The 23,407-nt window shown below is 48.8% G+C and overlaps 1 protein-coding gene across 3 annotated transcripts in view; it reads left to right on the top strand.

Moving 5' to 3' along the window:
• CHST8 (carbohydrate sulfotransferase 8) overlaps nt 1–23,407 on the top strand; it is a 128,564-nt gene that overhangs the window by 42,010 nt on the left and 63,147 nt on the right. For 2 of the 3 annotated variants that reach the window (XM_045442520.1, XM_045442521.1), the window contains exon 2: nt 21,809–22,024. In XM_045442520.1, the coding sequence (XP_045298476.1) occupies nt 21,895–22,024 (130 nt within the window). In that variant the 5' untranslated portion in view covers nt 21,809–21,894. Of the gene's footprint in view, nt 1–17,097; nt 17,818–21,808; nt 22,025–23,407 lie in introns of those variants that run through there. The other variant, XM_045442519.1, reaches the window with a different exon arrangement.

Genomic DNA, 23,407 nt, shown 5'->3' with positions numbered 1-23,407 from the left:
GGGATAGAAAAAAAGGTGGGGCGGGGACTCTGACCATTAGGGCAGCTTGGCTTGGAAGGTAAACACAGTGAAGGGCACCCGAGCTGATTTGCAGAACTGACTGTCAAAGCATATTGGGGACAGATGAGAAATGAGACAAGTCAGCTAGGATCACAACTGTCTGGGACTAGCTTCCCAGGGCAGGGTGCCTGGGGGTGGGTGTGAGATGACTCTTGGCCAAAGGGCCTGCGTCCCCTCTGTTGGCCAGAGGAGAACTGGAAAGAGGAGTGATGCTTCCCGAGCCACCAGGAAGGGCAGGGCCAGACCTGGAAAGACCTGGGTTCGGGGATCTGGCCAGAGATGTCAGACGGTGGACCCTTCTGGGTTGGGATTGACCTGAGCAGGACAGAACTCAGCGCTTAGCTAGGTGACATCCCGTGGCCCCATCAGATCCCCAAATCCTCCAAAGGAAATCCAGTTTTTGGATGTGTTTTTACTCCCGTTCCGTTTATGTCTGTGACACTGAAAGAATGAGCCTGTTGGCCTTGGGGAAACACTAGCCCTTACCAGGGCCTGTGGTCTCCGGGTGAGGTGAGCCACTACCGGCTCACAGCTGGGCGGACACATCTCGTCCCTGTGCATGCTGGGCAGCTTCAGTGCCTCTGATGAGCACGACTCCTTCAGAGGAGCGCCATTGATCAGGCCGGACGGAAAACAAGTGGCCAGGACTATGATGAGTGAATATTCATTTGGAAATGTCAATGTGCAAGGGGACATTATGCGTGCCGTGACTTGCCTGGCAGAATCGATTCAGGACCGGAGGTGAATCAGCTGTCTATGGGGGCTGAGGTTTCTGGCCAGGGACCCTGGGTAGTGTGGCGGGTGGGGGGGCGGAAAGGGGCCCAAGAACGTCATGAACAGTGAGGTCAGACATTTCCCGGCCATCCCACCCCTCCACAGGACTGCCTGTGTTTATAGGGTGTGGGCATCTTGTCTGGGCCCTTGTCTTCAGGGGTCCCTCCCCGCACAGTGGCCACCAGGCCTGGAGACATCTGTGTGCATGGATAGGGGTTGAAAGCCCTGAGGACACACAGCTGCTGGGGGAGAGGGGGACCTGTTGAGCCTTCCTCAACCCAAGGGTCCTCCTCCCTCCTGGGCACACTGCGGGGAGGGGCTTCAAGATGTCCAGCTAGGGGCGATCTCCAGTCTCTAGCTGAGACCCTTCTCCCTGCTTCTGTCAGCACATCCCACCTTTGCAGAAGTGGGGGCCGGGGCCTGGGGAGGCTGGGAGATTTGGGGCCAGGGTCTTGTCTCTTCACCCTGCAGTGGGAGGATGGATGTTCGGATTCACCCACTTCACCCTGGGAGCCCTGGTCCCTAGCTGGAAGCTTCCTGGACTGAGGTGAGAGGTTATCACTCTTGGCCTGGGAAACCAGGAGCCCTGCCAGGTGCACTGTCACCTGGGTGCAGTCCGCCTCTCCCCCCAGCCCCAATTAACCATCTGCAGGAGCTGCTACCAGCATGGGGGAGGGCTACGGTCCCCACTTCTCCGTGCAGACTGCTCAGCTAATGAGGGGGTTTGTGAAATTTTTAATTATGGCTTCCATGCCTGGCTTAATTATTTGCATATGGCTTTTACAAGTGAGAAGAGGGCGCCTGCGTGCCGTGCTTCTCCTCAGCCCCACGTTTGACTTTAATTAAAGGCAGAACCTGAGGTCTTTCCATCACTAATGATCGTGGAAAATTAGCTTCCAATTCCCAGGGGTCGCCAGAGTGATGCACCCTGAGGCGGAGAGGGGACGGAGGGGGAAGTGGAGCGGGAGGTACAGATGGCAGATGGCCCTGCTGGGCTGCCACTTCTGAGCCCCTCTCGGCCCACCCTCCCCCCACCCTCGCCTGCCCTCCAGACCCCTATGGAAAGGGGGGCCTTGTTCTCCTCTGCCAGGAAGGAGGGCTCACCCCAGGCAGCAGCGGGGGGCAGGGGGAGCACTTCTGAGCTTCTCATGGTCATTGTCCTGGTGGCTACAAGGCAGAAGGATGAGAGCTTCTGAAATGCCCACATGCGTGCTTACACACACAAACACATGTCCCCTCACGCACATGCTCACCCAGACACACAGACATGAGCCCTCACCCTCTCCATTCACGGGATGGCGTCACAAAGACACACGTGCATGCTCATCCATGCATGTGCACACACACACATTCACAGATGGGTTCACATGTGAGCCCAGGGCCCTCTCAAGGTCCTTCTTTGCTCTCACGGTCCCTCAAGGTCTCACTGAGGCCGGGGACCACTTGGGAGCCTGCGGGCCAGTGCTGCAGACAGGAGGTAGCTGTGTGGGGAGGGCAGGCCAACAGAGCAGGCTCAGAGAGGGCTTCTGAGAAGGATGGAGTGGCCCTCACCCCCTCCCTGCTGACAGACCAGGTCTGTGCTGACGTGGATCCAGAGTGTTCCTTCCTGGGCCACACGCGGCGGGGTTAGTCCTGGGACACAACACGGGGAACGGCAGACAGCACTTCCTTTGGACTTAGACCTCAATTCAAATGTGCCTCCACTGCTTCCTCACAGTGTGGCCTTGAGCAAGTCACTCAGCCTCTCTGAGCCCGTTTCCTCATCTGTAAAATGGGGTTAGTTATTCATGCAGCTTTTGTACAGAGCAAAGGGAAGAATGCATAGGGGACTCAGTAGCCAATTCTATGTCACCCCTTCCCCTTGTCTCCTAGTCTTTGAGTTTGGGGGTGCTGACCTCTCAAGACCAGCTCCAAGAAAGGCAGCTTCATCCCACTGGTCCCAGGCCTGCACCTACCAGCATGGGGCATTCCCAGCCCCTGGCATTGGGTCAGGGAGGTGCCGTCAGCTCAGGGTCCAGGAGTCTTATCTTATGGTGAGGGACGGGGCTCCCCCTCTCCTGCAGGATGTAGCAAGGATGCCTATAGGCTGGACTGTGGCTGTAGCCATCAAGCAACCATGTAGAGGCTATCTGAGGATAAAACCTGCCCAAGGATAGAGGAGTGGAGCCTCAGGAAGGATCCGGGTCCCGATGACACTGTGGAGCTACAGGATTCCCACAGCACATCCTGCTTGTCACAAGTCCTGTGTCAAACGCTGGCCTGACATTGTCTACACACAGTTGATGACAAGCACTGAAGCAGGCAAAAGCTTGTCTCCTGGCAGCTTGCCAGGCATGCTCATCCCTCCCCCTGCCCCCCAGACACTGCTGCGTTGTGCATGCCAGGGCTGAGCCTTCTCTACAAGGGCTGTGTTACTTTGCTTGGGCTGCTGTAACAGAATACTACAGACGAGGGGGCTTCAGGAGCCGAAATGTGCTGCCTCTCAGTCCTGGAGGCTGGGAGTCTGATTTCAAGGTGTCAGCAGATTTGGCTCCTTCTGAGGGTGGTCAGGGAGATGTGTTCCAGGCCTCTTCCCTGGATTCTGGGCATTTTCGGGTAATCTTTGGCATTCCTTGGCTTATAAATCTCTGTCTTTATCCTCACATGGCATTCTCTCTGTGTGCATGTCTGTCCAGATTTCCCCTTTTTATAAGAACAGTAGTCTTTTAGGCTAGGGGCTCATCCTAGTGCAGTGTGACCTTGTCTTAGCTAATTATCTTTGCAATGACCCTTTTTTCAAATTAGATCATATTCTGAGGTACTGGGGGTTAGGACTCCAACATGTGAATTTGGCAGGGGCAACACCTTTCAACCCAAAACTGGTGCACATGAGTGTGTGTGTGTGTGCGCGCGTGTGTGCCATTGCTGGTGGATCCTGTGCCACTGCAGTGACTGTCCACCAGGCAGAGGCCAATGCCCTATGCTGGAAGCCTGTGTTTCTGCATGAGTGCCATCCACTTACAGAATGGTAGGACACAGCTCCTGACCAGCCAGGCTGCTGTAGCCTCTCTCCTCACCAGCTGACTCATAGGCTTTTTCTCCTCTCCGCTGATTTTGCACAAAACTCCTTGAATCATTTTTATCCAGAGGTCAGGTGCCTTTCCCCAATATGGACTATGTTTTTCATGGCCACGGTGGCAATGGGTGGACCCTAGGTCAAATACAGCTTGGACATGAGTTTTGATTGGCTCAAGTCAGTTTAAAAAATGTGTCTTGCTTGCCAATTTGAGAATCAAGAAATCTCTGATTAAAAATCTAGGTTTCCAAACTAGAAGATCTGAAGGCCTGGACCTGCTACCAAGGGTCATTGGCCATGTCATTCTAAAAATAACTTTCATTTTTATAAAGTGTCATATAGTTAGTATTAGAAATGGGCTTCTTCAAACAAGTGTTCACTGAAGAACAATGATTGGCCACTCTGGTTCTCATTATGAAAGTGTATATTTCCACTTGTATCTTTCTCCTTGCAAATGCAAGAAGTTAGGGCTTAAGTGCCCCTTCATTTGACATGCTGACACAAGGGCATGAGTGGGATCTCTGTGGGTGCCATTCTGCTATGGGATGCTCCCAGTCAGCTGACTGCTGCCTACATCCTTGCCCTAGCACTCCAGCCTGGCAAACATACTGAGGAATACCATGTCTCGGGATCATTAAAGACTTAGCACATTTTCTGCCTGTGTCCTTGAGGCCAAGAGATGAGAACGCATGGACATGCGACAGCAGAAAAGAGGCTGAAGGCTCAGGGAGAGAAAAACCAGACTCCCTTGTGTGTTGTTTTAAGGTAAGCAAACAAGTCCGCAAAGCCATTTGGAGACAAGGGCAAGACCACCGGGAGGAGCATGTGTCCTGCAGGGAGAGGACTACCCAGTGGCCTACCCCACCTGTCCTGAGCCTCTTCCCTCTACCCAAGGACAGTAGTATTCGTCACAAATAACCCTGTGGTATCAGTCCACCAAACCAACTCACTGTTGGGGAAAACTGAAGCTCAGAAATGTAAGATGATACCCAAAGTCTTCTAGTGAGAGAATGTAGTGCTGAGTGGCAAATACTTGGAGCCCAGGTCTCTTTCCTCTACACTAGTCTCTCACTGTTACCTGTGTTAGAAGAAAGCCCAGGGGCTCCAGGAATCCACGGGCGAGTGTCACAGCTGACCTGGGGACCAACAGGGGATGGTGAGAAATGAGACTGAAGGCAGGAGAGCAGCAGACAGTGGATACTCAGTGGGCCTTGTGGGATATGCTAAGACATTCAAACTTGGACCACTGGGCAATGGGGGGCCCTTAGACCCTTTTGAACAAGAGAGTGGCAGCTGCTGTCCTATGGCCACTCTTGTGGAGGTAGGGAGCTGTCCAGGCCCTCGGTGCTGAATCAGCCTCACTGAGGGCCTGAAAAAAAAAAAAAAGATGGACAGGACACATGTAGGAGGAGTGGGGAGACTGGGGAGTGAGGGTTAGGGTGGACCCACATTTCTGACTTCCCAACACCCTGTGGTGAAAGAGGGAGAAACCATTGAGGATCAGTGGGGTAGAGGAGACCCGAAGCACAGGATGTCCCCTGGAGAGAGATATGAGGCAGAGACGCATGGAGGAGGTAGGCTCCCGTCTTATGCATAGCCACTCATTAGAAGCTCCAGGTTATTCACAGCCCTGGCCCCCTCCCAGTAGCCTGAGGGAGACCCAGTTCTCCACAGAACAACCAGGACAGGGCCAACAGACTTGATTACTCTGCCGTATTCTTAGTCTTTGAGCCCCCAGGTTGGAAGACACCAGCTGTTCTGAGGAAGAGCTCCAGGGTAAATCATGCTGGACTAGTGGGGATCAAAAATGTGATGATTAGCCATGGAGCCAGCTTAGAGAGGCCAGCCTCTCCCAAAGGGGATGGCTGTGCATGTGACCTGTGCAGACCCACAGGGTACACCTGCTGGACTCCACATGACCTCAGCCCAAAGGACCCAGCTGGTCCTAGTGTGCAAGGATCCCTCCCCCTTCTCCCTCCTCTTACTATCTCTCTCTTTGCTCACCGCACATTGCCCAAGCACCTACTCTGTGCCAGGCGTTATTAACAGCTGGGAATACAAAAGCAAGTCCTCTGGGGCCTCCCTGTGCCAGCCACAAGGAGAGGGATTCCCTGGAAGGAAGCCAAACCTCCTTGCCATTCTCTCTTCTTCTGGAGTCTATGGATTGCCGTTTGCAGCTTGGAGGCAGCTGCACCCTGCCAGGGGCCAGGGCATTCTAGGTTTACTCATACACTCTTTTCTGTCCATATTATACCCCAACTTTCAATTTTGAGAAGTAAATATGCAATTTTTTCCCTCCCTATAATTTTCCCTGCTGTGGCTGTGGATGTCAGAGCAGCTGGAAAATGTGAATACCTCAGTGCTTTCTAAAAGTAAAAGAAGGCCGTGCAACATCATACATTGTCTGCTGCTCTTGGCAAAATCCAGTGGCTCTGTTGTGGCGGAGGGTGGGGGGATGCTCTCCAGGCTGTACTGTCAGGGGAACTTTTAACCCAAATAATCCATGCCCCCACCTTCCATTAGCAATTAGATAATCACCAAGAACTAAGCATGTGTGTGCACACACACGTGCATGTTGCAGGGATGTTAGTAGAGGTGAGGTGAGGGTATCTGCTTACGCAGTCAGACTTTCTGCGTGTTCCCCTGGAGACTTTCAGACCTTCATGTCTCAGTAGCTGAAGGTCAGGACAGTCTGATCTATGCTTTTGTCTGGGAGAAGCGGTGAATGGGGAGTGGGAAGGCAAGATTTGAGTCAGGCAGATCTGGGATGGCTTATGGAGAGTGTAACCTTGGCCATGTTTAGTCTCTCTGGGTCTTAATTTCATCATCCGTAAATCGGTGGCAAAGTTGGGAGATGTGCTGTCTAGACCCCCTTCCAGAACACACTGACCACCCATGAGATTTGTGGTCAGCAACCATCCCCCAGCTGTCAGCTCCTTTAGGATCTTCTTTGGCTGCAGCAGCAACTGTCTGATCTGGGGTCATGCCTTTCTCTGGGCATGCCACATCCAGGTACTGAGTAAGGTAAGGCATAAAGGTGCAGCCATTTCTGCCTGCTACAGGACACTCCCATGGGCTACACCTACTTCAGAACTCCCTGCCCAGCCTGGGTTGGACCAGCATCCCTGTCTGCCTTCTCCTGCTCACCTTGGCTTCCTCCCTTTTCCCTTCACAGGTGTTGATCCTTAATTAACATCTTGCACCCCAGACTCCATCTCTGCATCTCCTCACAGAGAACCAAACCTGTGTCAAGTAGGGAGAATGATTTTCACTTCAAGAGGTTATTGTTCAAGGGGCTCCTGGGTGGCTCAGTCAGCTAAGCATCCGACTCTTGATCTCAGCTCAGATCTTGATCTCAGGATCGTGAGTTCAAGCCCCACATTGGGTTCCATGCTGGGCATGAAGCCTACTTAAAAAAAAAAAAAAGTGGTTACTGTTCAAAAGTGAAATGGGATGTTTATATAGTATTCAGCATGGTACCTGGAAGGTTAACAAAGCATAATACACATCTATTCCTTCTCCTTTTCTTTCCCTAAAAACTATGACACTAAATCCCATTCCAGACCTTGAGCAGTTGTTCATAGCCTGTGCTTTGTAATATTGGCTTGGAGAAAGTGGCCCTGAAAGTCTGTGCTGCCTGCTAAGTTTGAGGGCCTGGCGGAGGGCTCTGAAGCCAGTCTTGTCCCTGTGAAGTTCATTATCCATGGATCACATCAGCCCTCTTCAAGGTTCCTCACTGAAAAGAAATTGAGCATGCAAATGCTCTTTTATCATAATCACCACGTATCCACAGGGTAATTCATAAAAGAGCTGGAAATATATTGAAATTCAATATTGTTTGAGTCCAAATCAATATTAATAATTGTTTGCATTTTTAAAGTGCAATTTGCAATTGAAAAATGCACAAAGATCAACCAGTAGTTGCTAACACATCAAATTTTCCTATTAAAGGCATAGTCCCTTAACTTTAAAATGTTTCTTTACAACAAAAGGTGGCACTGATCCATGAAAATGGTTATCTATTATTTACATGCACAACATTAGAATTTGTTTCCATTATGCATGAGTTGAAAGGCCAGTTACTTTTACTTTTAAGTTCTTGTTTTTTAAAAAATTAGACGCTTCATTTTGAGATAATTTTAGATTCACATAACAGTTGTAGGAAATAACACAGAGAAATCTCATGTACCATTTTTCCTGTTTCCCCCAGTCCATCTTATAAAATTATAGTACAATATCACAATGAGGATATTGACATTGATACAGTCAAGATACAGGATATTTCCATCACCACAAGGGTCCCTCATGTTGCCCTTTTAAATTCTTTAAAAATTAAAGATTTTTAAATGACAAAGGTGACGATGGATACAGTGGGATCCCCATCATTAGCCTTGTGTCGATTTCTGCCTTGAAATGTATTCTATCACTAAATGAGGCACTGTCTCAGCTGGGCTCAGTGTAGATGTTGAAACATGGAGAGCAGTGGTCATCTAGGGAGGGAGTGGCCTCAGCTGGGAATCACCTCAGCCAGGCAGGCCTCAGGGGAGCAAGACTTTGTGGCTTAGAAAGAACATGAGAACACAATTTCCAGATTAACACTTGCATCGGAGCCCTTTGCTCCCTCCAAAAGGTCAAAGTGGTCTTAACGGGAAACAGCTTGGCAGCTTTGGTCCATCGGAGCCCAGCAGCTGTCCAGATTTGTGGCAAGAGACAGGTGGCAAGTGTGGATAAGGGATGTCCTAGCCAAAGGATCTCCTGCTCTGCCTGAAAGAGGCCTCGTGTGAATGAAATTCACAGAAACACCTTTCTGTTTTGACATTTGTCTCATACCAGAGCTGCAAGGAACTTGAGAACTCATCTACAATGGATATTTTGGATGCAGACTGACTCTGAGATTAGTAAATTAAGTCATGAGGGTCCCACAGCTGATTGGGGGGGAAAGGCAGCCAGACCTAGAACCTGGCGTGGGCTCCCCACTCTGAACCTGCTGTCCATCTCATGATATCTAGCTGCTTTGTTCAGGCTGCCCGAGCCACAACCCCAGCTCCCCCATGTCCTGGTCATGTTTCACATGACCATGAACTTGACCATTCTCTGGTCCTCAGCTCCTGGGCCCACATGCAGTCATCTGTGGCATGAGTGAAACTTAACAGGAAGAGGGTGATTTTGGCTCAGTATCAAGTTTTAGTTTGCTTTTGTTGATTTTTTTTTATTGTGATAAGGTACACATGATATAAAATTTACTATTTTAATCATTTTTAAGTCCAGAAGCATCAAATACATTCAAATTGTTGTACAGCCATCACCACCACCCATCTCCAGAATCTCTTTCAACTTCCCCAACTGAAATTCGGCCTATTAATTAACAACTCCCCATTCCTCTCTCCCTCACAGCCCCTGGTAACCACTATTCTACTTTCTGCTTCTGAATTTGACTGCATGGAATCATACAGTGTTTGTCCTACTGCAAATGGCTAGTTTCACATAACATAATGTCCTCAACGTTCATTCATGTTGTAGCATGTTGTGTTCATTGACTTGTCATGTGTTTGTTTTGTCTTTAGATTCCATATATAAATGAGATCATATGGTATTTGTCTTTCTCAGTCTGAATTATTTCACTTAACATAATATCCTCTTGTTCCATCCCTGTTGTTGCAAATGGCAAGATCTTATTCCTTTTTATAGATGAATAATGTTCCATCATGTGCTTGTCTGTATGTGTGTACACACACACAAACACACACACACACACACACACACATACATCTATATATATGTATGCACAACATCTGTTATCCATTCACCTATAGATGGACACTTGGGTTACTTCTATGTCTTGGCTATTACAAAAATGCTGTAGTGAATGTATATTACCTTTTCGAATTACTGTTTTTGTTTTCTTCAGGCAAATGCCCAGAAATGGAATTGCTGGATCATATATGGTAGTTCTATTTTTAATTTTTTGAGGCACCTCCGTACTGGTTTCCACAGTGGCTGCACCATCTGCATTCCTACCAACAGTGCAAGAGGGATCCGTTTGTCCATATCCTCCCCATATCCTCTCCTTGTTATATCTTTGTCTTCTTGATGCTAGCCCTTCTGGCTTATGTGAGGTGATATCTCATTGTGGTTTTGATATTCATTTCCCTGCTGATTAGTGATGATGAGCACCTTTTCCTGTGTATTTTAGCCATCTGTATGTCTTTCTTTGGAAAAATGTCTATGCAGGTCCTTTGCCCATTTTTTAATTGGATTATTTGTGGGTTTTTGTATTGAGTTGTATGAGAGCTTTATATATTTTGGATATTAACCCCTTATCAGATACATCATTTACAAATATCCTCTGCCATTCAGTAGGTTGCCTTTTCATTTTGTTGACGGTTTCCTTCACTGTGCAAAAGCTTTTTTGTTTGATGTAGTCCCAGCTGTTTGTTTTTGCTTTTAATTTGCCTGGGGAAGCATATCCAGGAAAATAATGCTAAAGCCAATGTCCAAGAATTTACTGCCTACGTTTTCTTTTAGGAGTTTTAGGGTTTCAGGTCTTATGTTTAAGTCTTTAAGCCATTTTGAGTTTATGGTTGTGTATAGTGAAAGAAAGTGGTCCAGTTTCATTCTTCTGCATGTAGCTGTCCAGTTTCCCTAGCACCATTTATTGAAAAGACTATTCCCTGTTGTTTATTTTTGCCTCTTTTGTTGAAGATTAATTTATTATATAATTGCGGGTTTATTTTTGGGCTCTTTATTTTGTTCTGTTTATCTATGTGTCTATTTATGTGCCAGTCCCATACTGTTTTGATTACTATAGCTTTGTAGTTTAGTTTGAAATCTGGGCTTGTGATACCTGCAGCTTTGTTCTTTCTCAAGATGGCTTTGTCTCTTTGTGGTCTTTTGTGGTTCCATATAAATTTTAGGATTATTTGTTCCGGTTATATATAAAAAATAATATTGGTATTTTGATAGGGATTACATTGTATCTGTAGATTGCTTTGAGTAGTATGGACATTTTAACAATATTAATTCTTCCAATCCATAAGCATGGGATATCTTCCTATTTATTTGTGCCACTTTCAGTTTCTTTCATCAATGTCTTATAGTTTTCAGAATATAGGTTTTTCACCTTCTTAGTTAAATCTATTCCTAGGTATTCTATTCTTTTTGATGCAATTATAGATGGGATTGTTTTCTTGATTTCTCTTTCTGTTAGTTTGTTATTGATGTATAGAAACACACAGATTTCTGTATATTGATTCCATATCCTACAACTTTACTGAATTACTTTATTAGATCTAATAGTTTTTTGGTGGAGTCTATATATAGTATCATCTGCATGTCATCTGCAAAAGTGGCATGCTTCTTCCTCACCAATTTGAATGCTTTTTATTCCTTTTTCTTGTCTGATTGCTGTGGCTTGAACTTCCAATACTATGTTGAATAAAAGTGGTGAGAGTAGGCATCCTTGTCTTGTCCCTGGTCTTAGAAGAAAAGCTTTTAGCTTTTCATCGAGTATGATGTTAGCTGTAGGTTTGTCATACATGACTTTTATTATGTTGAAGTGTGTTCTCTCTATACCCATTTTGTTGAGAGTTTATCATGAATGGATGTTGAATTTTGTCAAATGTTTTTTCTGCATCTATTGAGATGATCATATAACTTTATGCTTCATTATGTTAATGTTTTGTATCATGTTGATTGATTTGTGAGTGTTGAACTATACTTGCTTCCATGGAATAAATCCCACTTGATCATGTTGAATTATCCTTTTAATGTATTTTTGAATTCAGTTTGCTGATAATTCATTGAGGATTTTTGAATCTGTGTTCATTAGGGATATTGGTCTATAATTTTTGTTTGTTGTAGTATCTTTATCTGGCCTGGGTATCAGGATAATGCTGACCTAATACAATTAATTTGGGAGCATTTTTTCCTCTTCTATTTCTGGGAATAGTTTCTGAAGGATAGATGTTAACTCTTCCTTAATTATTTGGTGTTGCCAAATTCACCTGTGAAGCCATCTGGTTCTGGACTTTTGCTTGTTGGGAGTTTTTTGGTTACTCATTTAATTTCATTACTAGTAATTAGTCTGTTCAAATTTGCTATTTCTCCCCGATTCAGTTGTAGAAGATTATATGTGTCTAGCAATTTACGCATCTCTTCTAGGTTGTCCAATTGTTGTCATTTTTTTAGTAGTCTCTTATAATCCTCTGTATTCCTATGCTACCAGTTGTAACTTCTCTTGTTTCCGATTTTATTTATGTTGGTACTCTCTTTTTCTTGATGAGTCTGGCTAAAGGTTTATCAATTTTGTTTATCTTTTCAAAGAAACAGCTAATAGTTTCATTGATCTTTTCTAATTTTTTTTCTAGTCTCTATTTCATTTATTACTGCTCTGATTGATCTTTATTATTTCCTTCCTTCTGCTGACTTTGAGCTTCGTTTGTTTGTTCTTTTTCTAGTTCCTTTAGGTGTAAGGTTAGATTATTTGAGATTCCTCTTGCTTCTTGAAGTAGGCCTGTATCACTATAAACTTTCCTCTTAGAACTGTTTTGCTGTGTCCCAGTGATTTTTAACCATTATGTTTTCATTTTCATTTGTCTCCATGCATTTTTTTTTTTTGTCTTCTCTTTGATTTCTTTGACCTCCTCTTTGATCCATTGGTTGTTTGGTAGCACATTGTTTAGCCTCCACATGTTTGTGTTTTTCCCAATTTTTTTTTTTGTAATTGATTTCTGGTTTTACACCATTGTGGTTGGAAAAGATGCTTGATATGATTTCAATCTTAAATTTATTGAGAATTATTTTGTGACCTAACATATGATCTATCCTGGAAAAATGTTTCATGTGCACTTGAAAGGAATGTGTATTCTGCTGTTTTTAGATGCAATGTTCTGTATATATCTGTTAAGCCCATCTGGTCTAATGTGTCATTCAAAACTGCTGTTTCCTTATTGATTTTCTGTCTAGATGATCTAGCCATTGATGTAAGTGGGATGTTAAAGTCCCCTACTATTATTGTATTACTGTCAATTTCTCTCTTTATGTCTGTTAGTATTTGCTTTATGTATTTAGGTGCTCCTGTGTTAGGTACATAGATATTTTCAATTGTTTTATCCTCTTGTTGGATTGATTCTCTTACCTTTATATAATGCCCTTCTTTGTCTCTTGCTACAGTCTTCGTTTTAAAGTCTATTTTGTTTAAGTATTGCTAACCTAGCTTTTTTTCCTCTCCTTCCTTCCTTCCTTCCTTCCTTCTCCTTCCTTCCTCCCGTCCTCCTTTCTTTCTTTTCTTTTCTTTTCTTTTCTTTTCTTTTCGTCCTTCCTTCCTTCCTTCCTTCCTTCCTTCCTTCCTTCCATTTTCATGGAATATCTGTTTCAATCCCCTCAGTTTTCATCCCCTATGTGTCTTAGGTCTGAAATGAGTCTCTTGTAGGCAACATATAGATGAGTTTGCTTTTCTATACATTCAATCACCCTGTGACTTTTGATTGCAGCATTTAATCCAGTTACATTTAAAGTAATTATTAATAGTAGGTGCTTGTTGTCATTTGTTAATTATTTTTGTGATTGTTTTTGTAGTTCTCCGTTCCTTTCTTGTTCTCTTGCTGTCTTCCCTTGTGTTTGATGACTTTTAGTGTTATACTTGAATCCCTTTCTCTATTATAGGTTTTTGATTTGTGGTTACTATGAGGTTCATCTATAACATCCTATGTATATAGCAGTTTATATTAAATTGATGGTCATTTAAGTTTAAACACATTATAAAAGCACTATTTTTTTTACTCTCCCCTCCACATTTTATGTATATGATGTCATATTTTGCATCTTTTATGTATCCCTTCACTAATTTTTGTAGATATATAATTGATTTTACTACTTTTGTGTTTTAACCTTTATATTAGCTTTATAAGTGATTGATCCTTTGCTAAATGTTTGTTTTTACCAGTGAATTTTTTTCTTTCATAATTTTCTTGCTTCTAGTTATGGTCTTTTCTTTCTTCTTTCTGAAGAATTCTCTTTAGCATTTCTTATAGGCCAGGTGAGCAAACTTTTGTTTGCTGGGAAACACATGATCTCTCTTTCCATTCTGAATGATAACATTGCTGGGTAGAATATCCTTGGTATAGGTCTCCTCCTTCCAACACTTGGAATGTATCATGCCATTCACTTCTGGCCTACAAAGTTTCTGCTGAAAATTCAGCTGATAGCCTTATGGGGCTTCTTTTGTGGGTATCTTGTTTTCTTTTGCTGCTTTTAAGATTCTCTCTTTATCTTTAATTTTTGCCATTTTAATTATTATGTATCTTGATGTGGACTTCCTTGGGTTCATCTTGTTTGGGGATTTCTGTGATTCCTGGACCTGGATGTGTGTTTCCTTCCCCAGCTTAAGGAAGTTTTCAGTTATTATTTCTTTGAATAAGTTTTGTGCCTCTTTTTCTTTCTCTTCTCCATCTGGGACCCCTGTCATGTGAATGTTATTATGCTTGATGTTGTCACAAAAGTACCTTACCCTATTTTAATTTTTTAAAAATCCTTTTTTCTTTGTACTGTTCAGTTTAGTTGTTTTTTTACTACCCTGAATTCTAGGTCACTGATCTGCTCTTCTGCATCCTCTGTTCTGCTGTTGAATCTTCTAGTTAATTTTTCATTTCACTTGTTGTATTCTTCAGCTCCGACGGGTTCTTTTTTATATTTTCTATCTCTTTGTTAAAGTTCTTACTGAGTTCTTCCACTCCTCTCTTAAGTCTGGGGAGTACCTATGGCCATTAATTTGAATTCTTTATCAGATAGATTCCTTATCTCTGTTCTGTTTAGCTTGTTTTCTAGGGTTTTGTCTTGTTCTTGTGTTTGGATCATATACCTCTGTCTCCTCATTTGTCTGACTCTCTGTTTGTTACATATGGATATATGTGGTGCTCCCCTAAGTGGGCTGCAAGCACCCTCCTGTTGTGACTGGGCTGACTGCTGAGGGTGCAATGGTGGGTGGAGCCAGTTTTCAGTCTGACTGTCTGCAGGCACACTGGTGGGCTGGGCTTGCCTCACATGCAGTGGGCTGAAAGAGCCAACTGAGCTACTGTGCACACTGGTTGGTAGGGCTCATTCCCCACTCCCTGGGTCAGGATTTGCTCTGGAGGTGTGCCAGTTCTGACCAGAGCTGCCTGCTGGGTGTGGCAGGTGATAGTCACTCTGGAAGGGCACAGATCCTGGCTGGGGCTGCCCAGTGTGAGAGCCGCTTTGGAGGGGCACCTGCTGGTGGGTTGGGTTGAGTGGGGCTAGTCTGCAGGGAAATTTGGGGGCAGGGCAAGATGCTAGCAAGGTAGAGGGAGAATGTCAGAACTGGCTCCCACCAGAGGCTGCCAAAGCAGAAGGAGGACAAGAGAAAGAGTACCTGCCAGCACTTCCATTCCTGGAGAAAACTCCTACATATCCTGAACCCTACAATATACATCCTAAAATTAGTCAATAAGTCCCCTTCATGAATACCCCAGGCACTTTTTAAACTGCTACTTCTGTGCTGGATCTTGGGCCCAATGATATAGTGCATTGGCCCTTTAAGACTAGAGACTTGGTTTCCCTATAACTCTCCAGCTCTTCTGAAGGCAGGCCCTGCTGATTTTCAAAGCCAGACATCGTCAGGGCTCGTCTTCCCTGTGCAGGTCCTCAGGGCCAGGGGTGCCTGGTGTGGGGCTAGGTCCTCTCACTCTGTGCCTGTGTTGTCCCTCCTGTTCATGGGTTGCCACACAGAGGGCTGGGTTCCCAACTTCATCTCTTTGGCCTTCTCTTTATGTCTTTAGCTCGGGAAGATCTGTTTGGCCAGTCTTCAGGTTTTCAGAGTGAGCTGTCACACATGTAGGTGTTGCCTTGGTGTGTCCACAGGTGGAGGTGAACTCAGGATCCTCCTTCTCCACTATCTTCCCCCACTCTCTTCATTGACTTTTGATCAACACATTCAAACTTTAATTTTGTGTAGGGAGTTTCCTAGTGTAATCCATTTTATGGCATCTAAATGACTTGTGTATTTGTTTGTACATATATAATGTGCATTAATACATGGGCATGTATAGTGATAGAGTCCACATTTACCTCCACGAGTGTATTAGTCTTCAAGCCCTGTGATTTGAAATCTGCCCTACCAAACTGAGGATACAAAAGTGGCATCCTGGTGTTGAGTGTGCGCTGGGTATGTGGGAGCTTCCAGGCTCCATCAGGCTCTCTAACAGAGTTCACTTCCTTGCCTCCTCTTTTCTCACAGGATTGGGCTACTCTTTGGACGTAATTCTAACCCAGACCTGATCAAAACAAACCCACAGCTCCCTAAAACATGCATGACATTTTAGAAATTCCAGGTTCGTGGAGTGCCTCTCTTCAGATGGCCCAGACACCTCCATCTGTTAATCCATGCTCATGTCACACGAGGCACAGGTTATGTTGGTCCCATTCCCTGTGCCAGGCACTGTGCAGGGAATACAAAGATGAGAGACCTCGATGCTGCTCTCAGGGCTCTGAGGGTCTGAGATAGGTGTGTGAACACTCCCCACGTGGTAGGAGAAGGGCTGTAATTGAGGTACACATGCTCACAGGATTGGGGGTGCTGAATCCCCATCCCAGATTCTGCCAGGGTAGGACTCAGTTTCTCTACCTACTGAATTACTATCCCCTACCCTGCTTCATAAAATTCCCTGAAGTCCTGGGCAAGAGACTGCATCCATGGTGTGGTCCTACCCCTGAAAGTAATCAAGGGCATTGTAGCTTATGGCACCTTGGCTGGGTTCTCAGGACCCCCTCGCTGCAGCTGCGTGTTTGCAGGCTTCCCTTCAGGCTCTTTGTGTAAGCAATGGTGGGAAGCCATGCCGTAGCATTCCTAGTGGGTCTGTGGGGACAAGGCTTCGGGGCTTGTTTGAGCCCGACTTATGCCTTGGCCTCCGCCTTAGGCCTCCCTTTCCTCTCCCCCTACCCCCAGAAGAAATCATGGGGGATTGGAGAGAATCCCTGCCTTGTAGTGGGGAGGATTCTGGCGGGTGAATTACCTCCCCCAGGAGTGGGGTACAGCCCTGTGCGCTGGGGTGTGCTGAGGCTGGGCCTAGGGCATTTCAGGACCTAGGTCAGCGCTCTCCCGTGTCCAGCAGGGCTGGAGTCTGCAGCCCCGCCCCAGAGTCTGAGAGCACTTGCAGCCATTCGTCACCCTCACAGAGCATTGCAACTTTATGCCTACGCATAAAAACTGGAGGGACTCATCCCAGAGTTTGCTGCCGCCGCTGCCGCCGCTGCTGTTAGAACAGTTTTAATTAGCTGCAGGATTTTAATGAGCTGAAATCAAGAAGAACCCCATCTCAGAAGCAAGCAGGAGCCGCACACACGGAAGAACTCGTCTGACAAAACAGATGGAGGTGGTGTTCTCAGGGGACTGGGCTGTGTGCTCCGTTTCGGTGAGGAGCAAATGAGTTACTGAGGCCAGGAGGCTGCGGAGGAAAGGCGGGAGGTCAGCCCCAGCGCAGGAGCCTCGGCAGGGGCAGAGCGGAGGCACAGCCCCCTCTGCCGCTCCGGTGGAATGCTTGGTGCCGGATTCAAGGTGACGGCAGTGCCTGGCTCCATTCTCCTCAAGTTGCCATAGCAGCCTCTCTCCCGATGAGCAGCTCCTCCTGGAGCCCTCAGCCGGGAGGGACGTCATTGTTCGCTCCTGCCCGTGCAAGGAGGAGACTGACTGGACAGAGAACTTTCTGGGGCCCGGGGTCCACACACCAAGTGGGTGCTCCCATGGGCACATGGCCGGATGCCTCCGGCCGTCTCCAGTGGGGCACGGGAGCGGGTCCTCACAGCCAGAGGGGGTCCTCTGGGTGACTGGGGGAAGCATCCAGGCCTTGGAGCAGCCGCAGCCAAGCGTGTCCTTGGAGCCATCCGTCCATCCGCCTGCCGGCCTGTCGCCACTGGAGGTGCGTGTGTTTTGGCTGAATTCCCAAGTCCTTGCTTGTGCCCTAAAGTGAATTTTCCCAAGAGACAAATTTTTAAATCAGATAAATAAGGAAATGGGAGGAATCCTTGGCCTTGACCTGTGTCCCAGGAGGTGTTTACAAGATTAATTGGATTTTTTTTTTCTTACAGTAAAAAATTGGCAATGCCATTCAGGCCTCAGGGAGAGAAAGCCACTGGGAAAACGAGGGATTGTGAGCACAGGACCTTCTGGAAACTGAGTGGGCTGTTTATTTTTCTTGCCTCACTCCTCCCTACTCCACCCCCAGTTATTTGAATTGTCTTATTGTCTGTTGGTCTTGGCAGAGAGGCAGGGAGGAAGGGGAGGGTCTTCCACTTGTCACTGGAGCCGAGTGCGATGCAGTGTGTCCCAGTTGGGAGCAGAGGCCTGTGAATGTGTTTACGGGGCCCTGGGCAGCCTGGCCCCAGCCTGTGACGGATTGTAGGGTCCACTTCCCAGGCAGCAGCTGGACTCTCAGGAGAGGGAGATGAGCAGCTTTTGGACCAGCGTCTTCCCATTGCCTTGAAAATAACGTGTGACTTTGAAGACAAGGACCCTCACAGGAACAGTAGGGGATCAGATGTGCACACTCTCTGAAGTGTCTGGTGATCTCCTAGCTCCCCTCCACCTGTAAAGGAAGGAGGTTCCTACAGACTCTGTGATGTTGGCCCCCTCCTGGGGCATTGAAGACCCAGCCAGACTGCAAACCAGCGACCCAGGAGGGAAGGCATGCTAACCTTTAGATTCCCATTTGCACAGAGCAAGGAGTTAGCTGGGTAGGTGGTCTCCAGTGAGAACAAACACCGAGAGGAAGGTCTCAAAGGGGAAGGCTGAGGTCTGATGCTTAGGGCTGGCCAGGGAAAGCCATGCATGGCTCTAATACCAGCTTCCCTCCCTTCACAGAGAGGGTGCTGTGTTCTCGTGGAGGGGGGCGGGTGTAGAAGGGTCAACAAAAAGGGAGGGTCTCTGAAATCAGACACTTGAGTCCCTGATGCTCTGGCCATGGTGAAGGTGCAGATCCTGGGGCTGGTTTTCTTCCCCTCTCCCCAGATTTGGGGGCAGAGATGTGGTCCTCATCCTGGTTCCACGTGGTGGGTTTGGTTTGGGTAGGTTCAGGAACAAATGAGGACAGGTCATTGCTGCGGGACAGGGGTAGTCAGTACTGGCTTGTATGGTGACAGTGTGACAATTAGGGAGAAGAGGGGGCTGGCCAGTTCTTTGGTAGTCACTTGTGCAGTGCTATTGACCATAAATAATGCAATGATGATCGCATGTGCCTCTGAGTCCCCCCCCCTTTTTTTTTCCATCAAATAGAGCCTTTGGGTTGAGATTGGGTGGCATTTTATTAACAGTTTTGCCAGGTAGCCCTGTGCCCTAGCCGTAAACTTGCCGTTCTTTTTCCCCTCCTTCCTCTCTTTCCCTCGCCCTAGGTCAGATTGGTCTCCTGACCACGTCTGTCTGACTCAGGAGGCTGGTGTGGCTGCAGGCAGTGTGTCACCACCACGGCCAGGATAATCAGGGTTTTGCAGCAGTTTCTTTACAGCCGGGGCCTTGCTGGGGCCTGTTGATGGAGTGTGTGTGCCGTGGCATATGTGTGTGTGTGTGTGTGTGTGTTAGTGCGTGTGCCTCTGCTCCAGAAAGGTCTTGAGCTGCTCCCCTTGCTCCCTATCTGAGGGTCTTGTCCTTGATGAACCAGTGTGTGTGACATTGTTCCCACTCTTCTGACTCCTTTCTGTGACTGCATGGGCCCCCCCCCAGGGGTTAAGCCAACTTCTCTGGGGCAGGAGGGCCCAGAGTGAGGGCCAGAGAGAGCAGCTCGTCTCCCCCCATCCTCTCCCACACCTTGGGGCTGGCCAGGGTGGTCCCGGCACACAGTGCCTATCATTACGAAGGGAAGGGCTTGTGAGATCTCGGGACACAGGGCATCCTATGGGCAGTGTTGAGAGTGTCCTTGCCCTTCAGTGGGGCCTGGGCCTGCATGGCTGCACCTGTGTCTCTGCAGGACAATGAGCCAGGTCCCCAGGACCCATCCCGGGCAGCCGTAGAGGGAGAAACCACAGGCCCCCACGAGGGACTCCAGGGTCTGAACCTTTGGGGACAGGTGGCTGCCTGTTTTTACCCTGTGTAAGCCCCGTGGATGTCCCTGGCAATGGCAGGAAGCAGCAGTCTTTCTTGGGGTGGGGCGGAGGCGGGGGGGCATTGGAAGGGAAGTCAGGGCCAACTTCAAACCTGGAGCCAGCTCCAGAGACAAAACTGAGCCCTGCTCAGCGCTGCCTCCCAAACATCAAAGCTGGGAGGTCGTGGGAACCACCTGCTCAGCACAGCCCAGAGAGCCCGGCGTTCAGGCGCGTTCCCCATGCATAGAGGCCTGGGGCAGGTTAATTAAAGTTAACTGAGTGAAAACATAATTACAGTGACTGCAGAGGGGAGAAACCCAAACCTGCAATTTAACACTCTTCAGCACCAGAGCTTTGCTGAGGACAGTCTAGTCCTTGGGAATCTTTGTCTGGGCCTTGGAGGGAAAGGCTCCTCTTACCATTTCCTGCCTCCTGCCCCCCCAGGATCATGAGGACACAGAGGGACCATAGCTGGGGCTTCCTCCCCCAACGCCTGGGTGCCTGGTCAGGAATGGGCGCCCTGACCAAATTACTGTGCCTGAGAAGACCCCCGGCAGGGAAATGACCCTGTGCCAAGCAGCACATCTGGCCTGGGGTCCCCGCCACCCAACTATGATCTCAGAGGCTGCTGGAAGCTGTCCCCCTGGCCTCTACCTCCCTGAGCACTGCCCTGTGCCAGGGCTGGGGAAGCTTCCTACAAGCCTGTTTTGGTAGAAAGAGGGTGGTATCTCTAAGCCCGAACTTAGGAAGGGGCACAGAGCAACCTTCCACCACCAACAGGGGAAGTTCTGGAATGCCATGTAGCATGGCCTCCTGTGCAGATCCCTCTCCGGCCCCTATCCTGCTCCACCCATGCCTCCTCCTGCTGCAGGAACTTACATCCTTCCTATGAGCAAATGGCCTTGGGGTGCCCCCCCCTCTTGACCCACAAGCTTGGCCCATTTGGAGTCACTGGTTGGTATTTCTGTGCCCTTCAGGAGGAACCAGGGGGAGGGGCAAGTCACCTGGGCGTGCTCTGGGTCTGCAGTGGCCAGAGCAACAGGTGTCACAGGGATGTTGTCACCGGCCTCTGAGCCTGGGATCTGTCAAATGCAAGTCAGGCTGCCTCAGCTCCAGGCCAGAGGGCCTCATAGTGGGAGTAACCGTGATCGGGCCAAAGCTTCAGTTCCCACTGATGCGACGGACTATCCAGTGGGGTCTCCATCCTACCAGCCCATCCGTGGGTCAGGGCGGCACAGCTCTGGCTGGTGAGGGGAGCAGCCAGGAGGGGGAGTCTCTGTCCCTGGTAGCCTCTGGGCCTGGGAGGCTCCTTCTCAAAGTATCTGGCTCTGTGGAGACACTTGTCCCCAGCATCCTGCAGGGAGGAGCCAGGGCAGAGAGATCCAAGAGCTCCTCTGTCCACCAGGACGGTTATAAGGGACAAAGGCCCAGATTGCTGCCTCTTCTCGGGGCGTAGACCCTTTCTAGGGAGCACACCTGCTCTGTTGGAAGCTCAGAGAGCCTGGACAGTGCAGGGCCCATTACAGGCTCTGGGTCTCAGGGCTCTAGCCTGGGCTTCCCCAGCCAGAGGCCAGGGAGTGTCTCTCTCCATGATTTTTCTGGGGGTGCAGATACAGGAGACCCTGCTGGGAAGCTGGTGTCCCAGCAACAGGTAGTGACTGGACTTCCCTCAACCTCTTTGGGCTGGAAGGATGCAAGGGACATACCTGAGTACATTCTAAGGGATGGAGGGATCCAGGGATTATGCTTGGTCATAGGCAGTGACTGGGGCCTCAGCCCACGTAGGATGCCCTGTGCCTCAGTGATGGACCATCTTTCTCCCCATCTGCCCTGTAGACTGTGGCCTGATGGACGCTTGGTGTGGATGATGAGGGAAGAACGCACCTCCCACACCCGAGAGGTGAGCCCGGAGCAAGCCCCGGATGACCCCACGAGCTGGAACGATGCGGCTGGCCTGCATGTTCTCATCCATCCTGCTGTTTGGAGCCGCAGGCCTCCTCCTCTTCATCAGCCTGCAGGACCCCACGGAGCTCTCCCCTCGGCAGGTGCCAGGTGAGCCCTTGCGCTCGGCCCCGCCGCCCACTTGCCCCAGCTTTCCTGTCCACCGTGCAGGCCTCCATGGCTGCCCTGGTGCCCAGTCTGTGCTGAAGGTCCCGGGCAGGCAAAGGAGGGGTCCTGGCCTTCTACTGGCAGGCATCAGCCTCTGGCCTCTGGCCTCTAGCCTGTGGTCACTCCTCTTGAAGTGAGGGCCAGGCTGCCTGTCTCTCAGCCAGTTGTTGCTTTCGGTGAAGCTGAGGCTTAAAGAGGATTCTGCCATCTCTTGGGGCCTCTCCCACACTGTCTGGGACATCAGAGGGTGAATGGCTTCTCCTTGAGCCTGTGGCCCCCATGGGACTCTGTTTCTCTGCCAGCCCTGGAACCCCTCGAATCCAGCCCCTTGGCCTGGGCCCCTCCTGCCTTTGTGAAGCTGAGATTACCCCACCTCCCACCTGCATCCCACACGTCCCTCGTGAGCCACTGAGGGGAGCACCCTTCATGACTTACAGAGGTCTGCTGAGGACAGGTGGGGTGCAGTGAGGAGACAAGGGGAAGGATGGTTCCGGAGCCTCAGGCAGGCAGAATGTGGAGAGGGGAGCTTAGGAGGGTGTCTGCTACTCAGACACAGCCCTTACTCGTCTCTCAGCTGTGGGCCTGGGGGCCTTTAGCAGGGAGGTCTGGGAAGACACCCTTGTGCTCCAGGACGAGGACAATATGGAAGAGTAGAGGCCGTGGATTTAGGCAGAGAGATTCCTGCACCACTCTTGCCTGCAGGGCTCACCCTATAGGAGAGCAGTGCCCAGCCCTTCCCCAGCCCCACCCTCAGCTCTGGCTGCCTCACCCCTCCTAAGCACAGATTGAAGGCCCATAGGCATCAGGTAGAAAATCAGAAGGGGCACAAGGAGACTAGAGCAGGGGCCCTGGGCCTGGCAGCTGCTACCAGAGGCCCCGGCCGGGGAGGCCAATGAGTTCATTCTTTCATCAACTAGAGGCAGCCAGGGCAGTGGGACCCCAGGAGACAGCAGGCAAGTCACAGGTACTGACTCACACCTGGGCTGGGGCCTCACAGAGGGTGGGGGAGTGGCTGTCAGAAGTGGTTCTGGCTCCTCCCCGGCTTCTGAAGCAGCAAGGACATGTGACCAGGCTGGCTCCTCTGTGGGGACCTCACAGCCTCACGTGAGCCTTAGAGTGGCTGACGGCCCTATGTCGGCAGAACCCAACCCCATGGGTCAGGCCGGCTGAGATTGGCATCCCCAGTTGTATGTTATCTGTGCAGAAATGAGGTCCTGAACAAGGGTCCTCAAGTATGGCTTGGGGTAAATGGTGTATCCTTGGGGGTGACCCATGGATCTTTGGTGCCTGTCTTGGTGCGTGTGTGGTTGGGGCACACACATGGGC

The sequence above is a fragment of the Leopardus geoffroyi genome, chromosome E2 (assembly GCF_018350155.1).
Source record: "Leopardus geoffroyi isolate Oge1 chromosome E2, O.geoffroyi_Oge1_pat1.0, whole genome shotgun sequence".
NCBI classification, from domain to species: Eukaryota; Metazoa; Chordata; class Mammalia; order Carnivora; family Felidae; genus Leopardus; species Leopardus geoffroyi.
The sequence above is the reverse complement of the archived record's forward strand: the minus strand, read 5'-3'. Positions and strand labels throughout refer to the sequence as shown.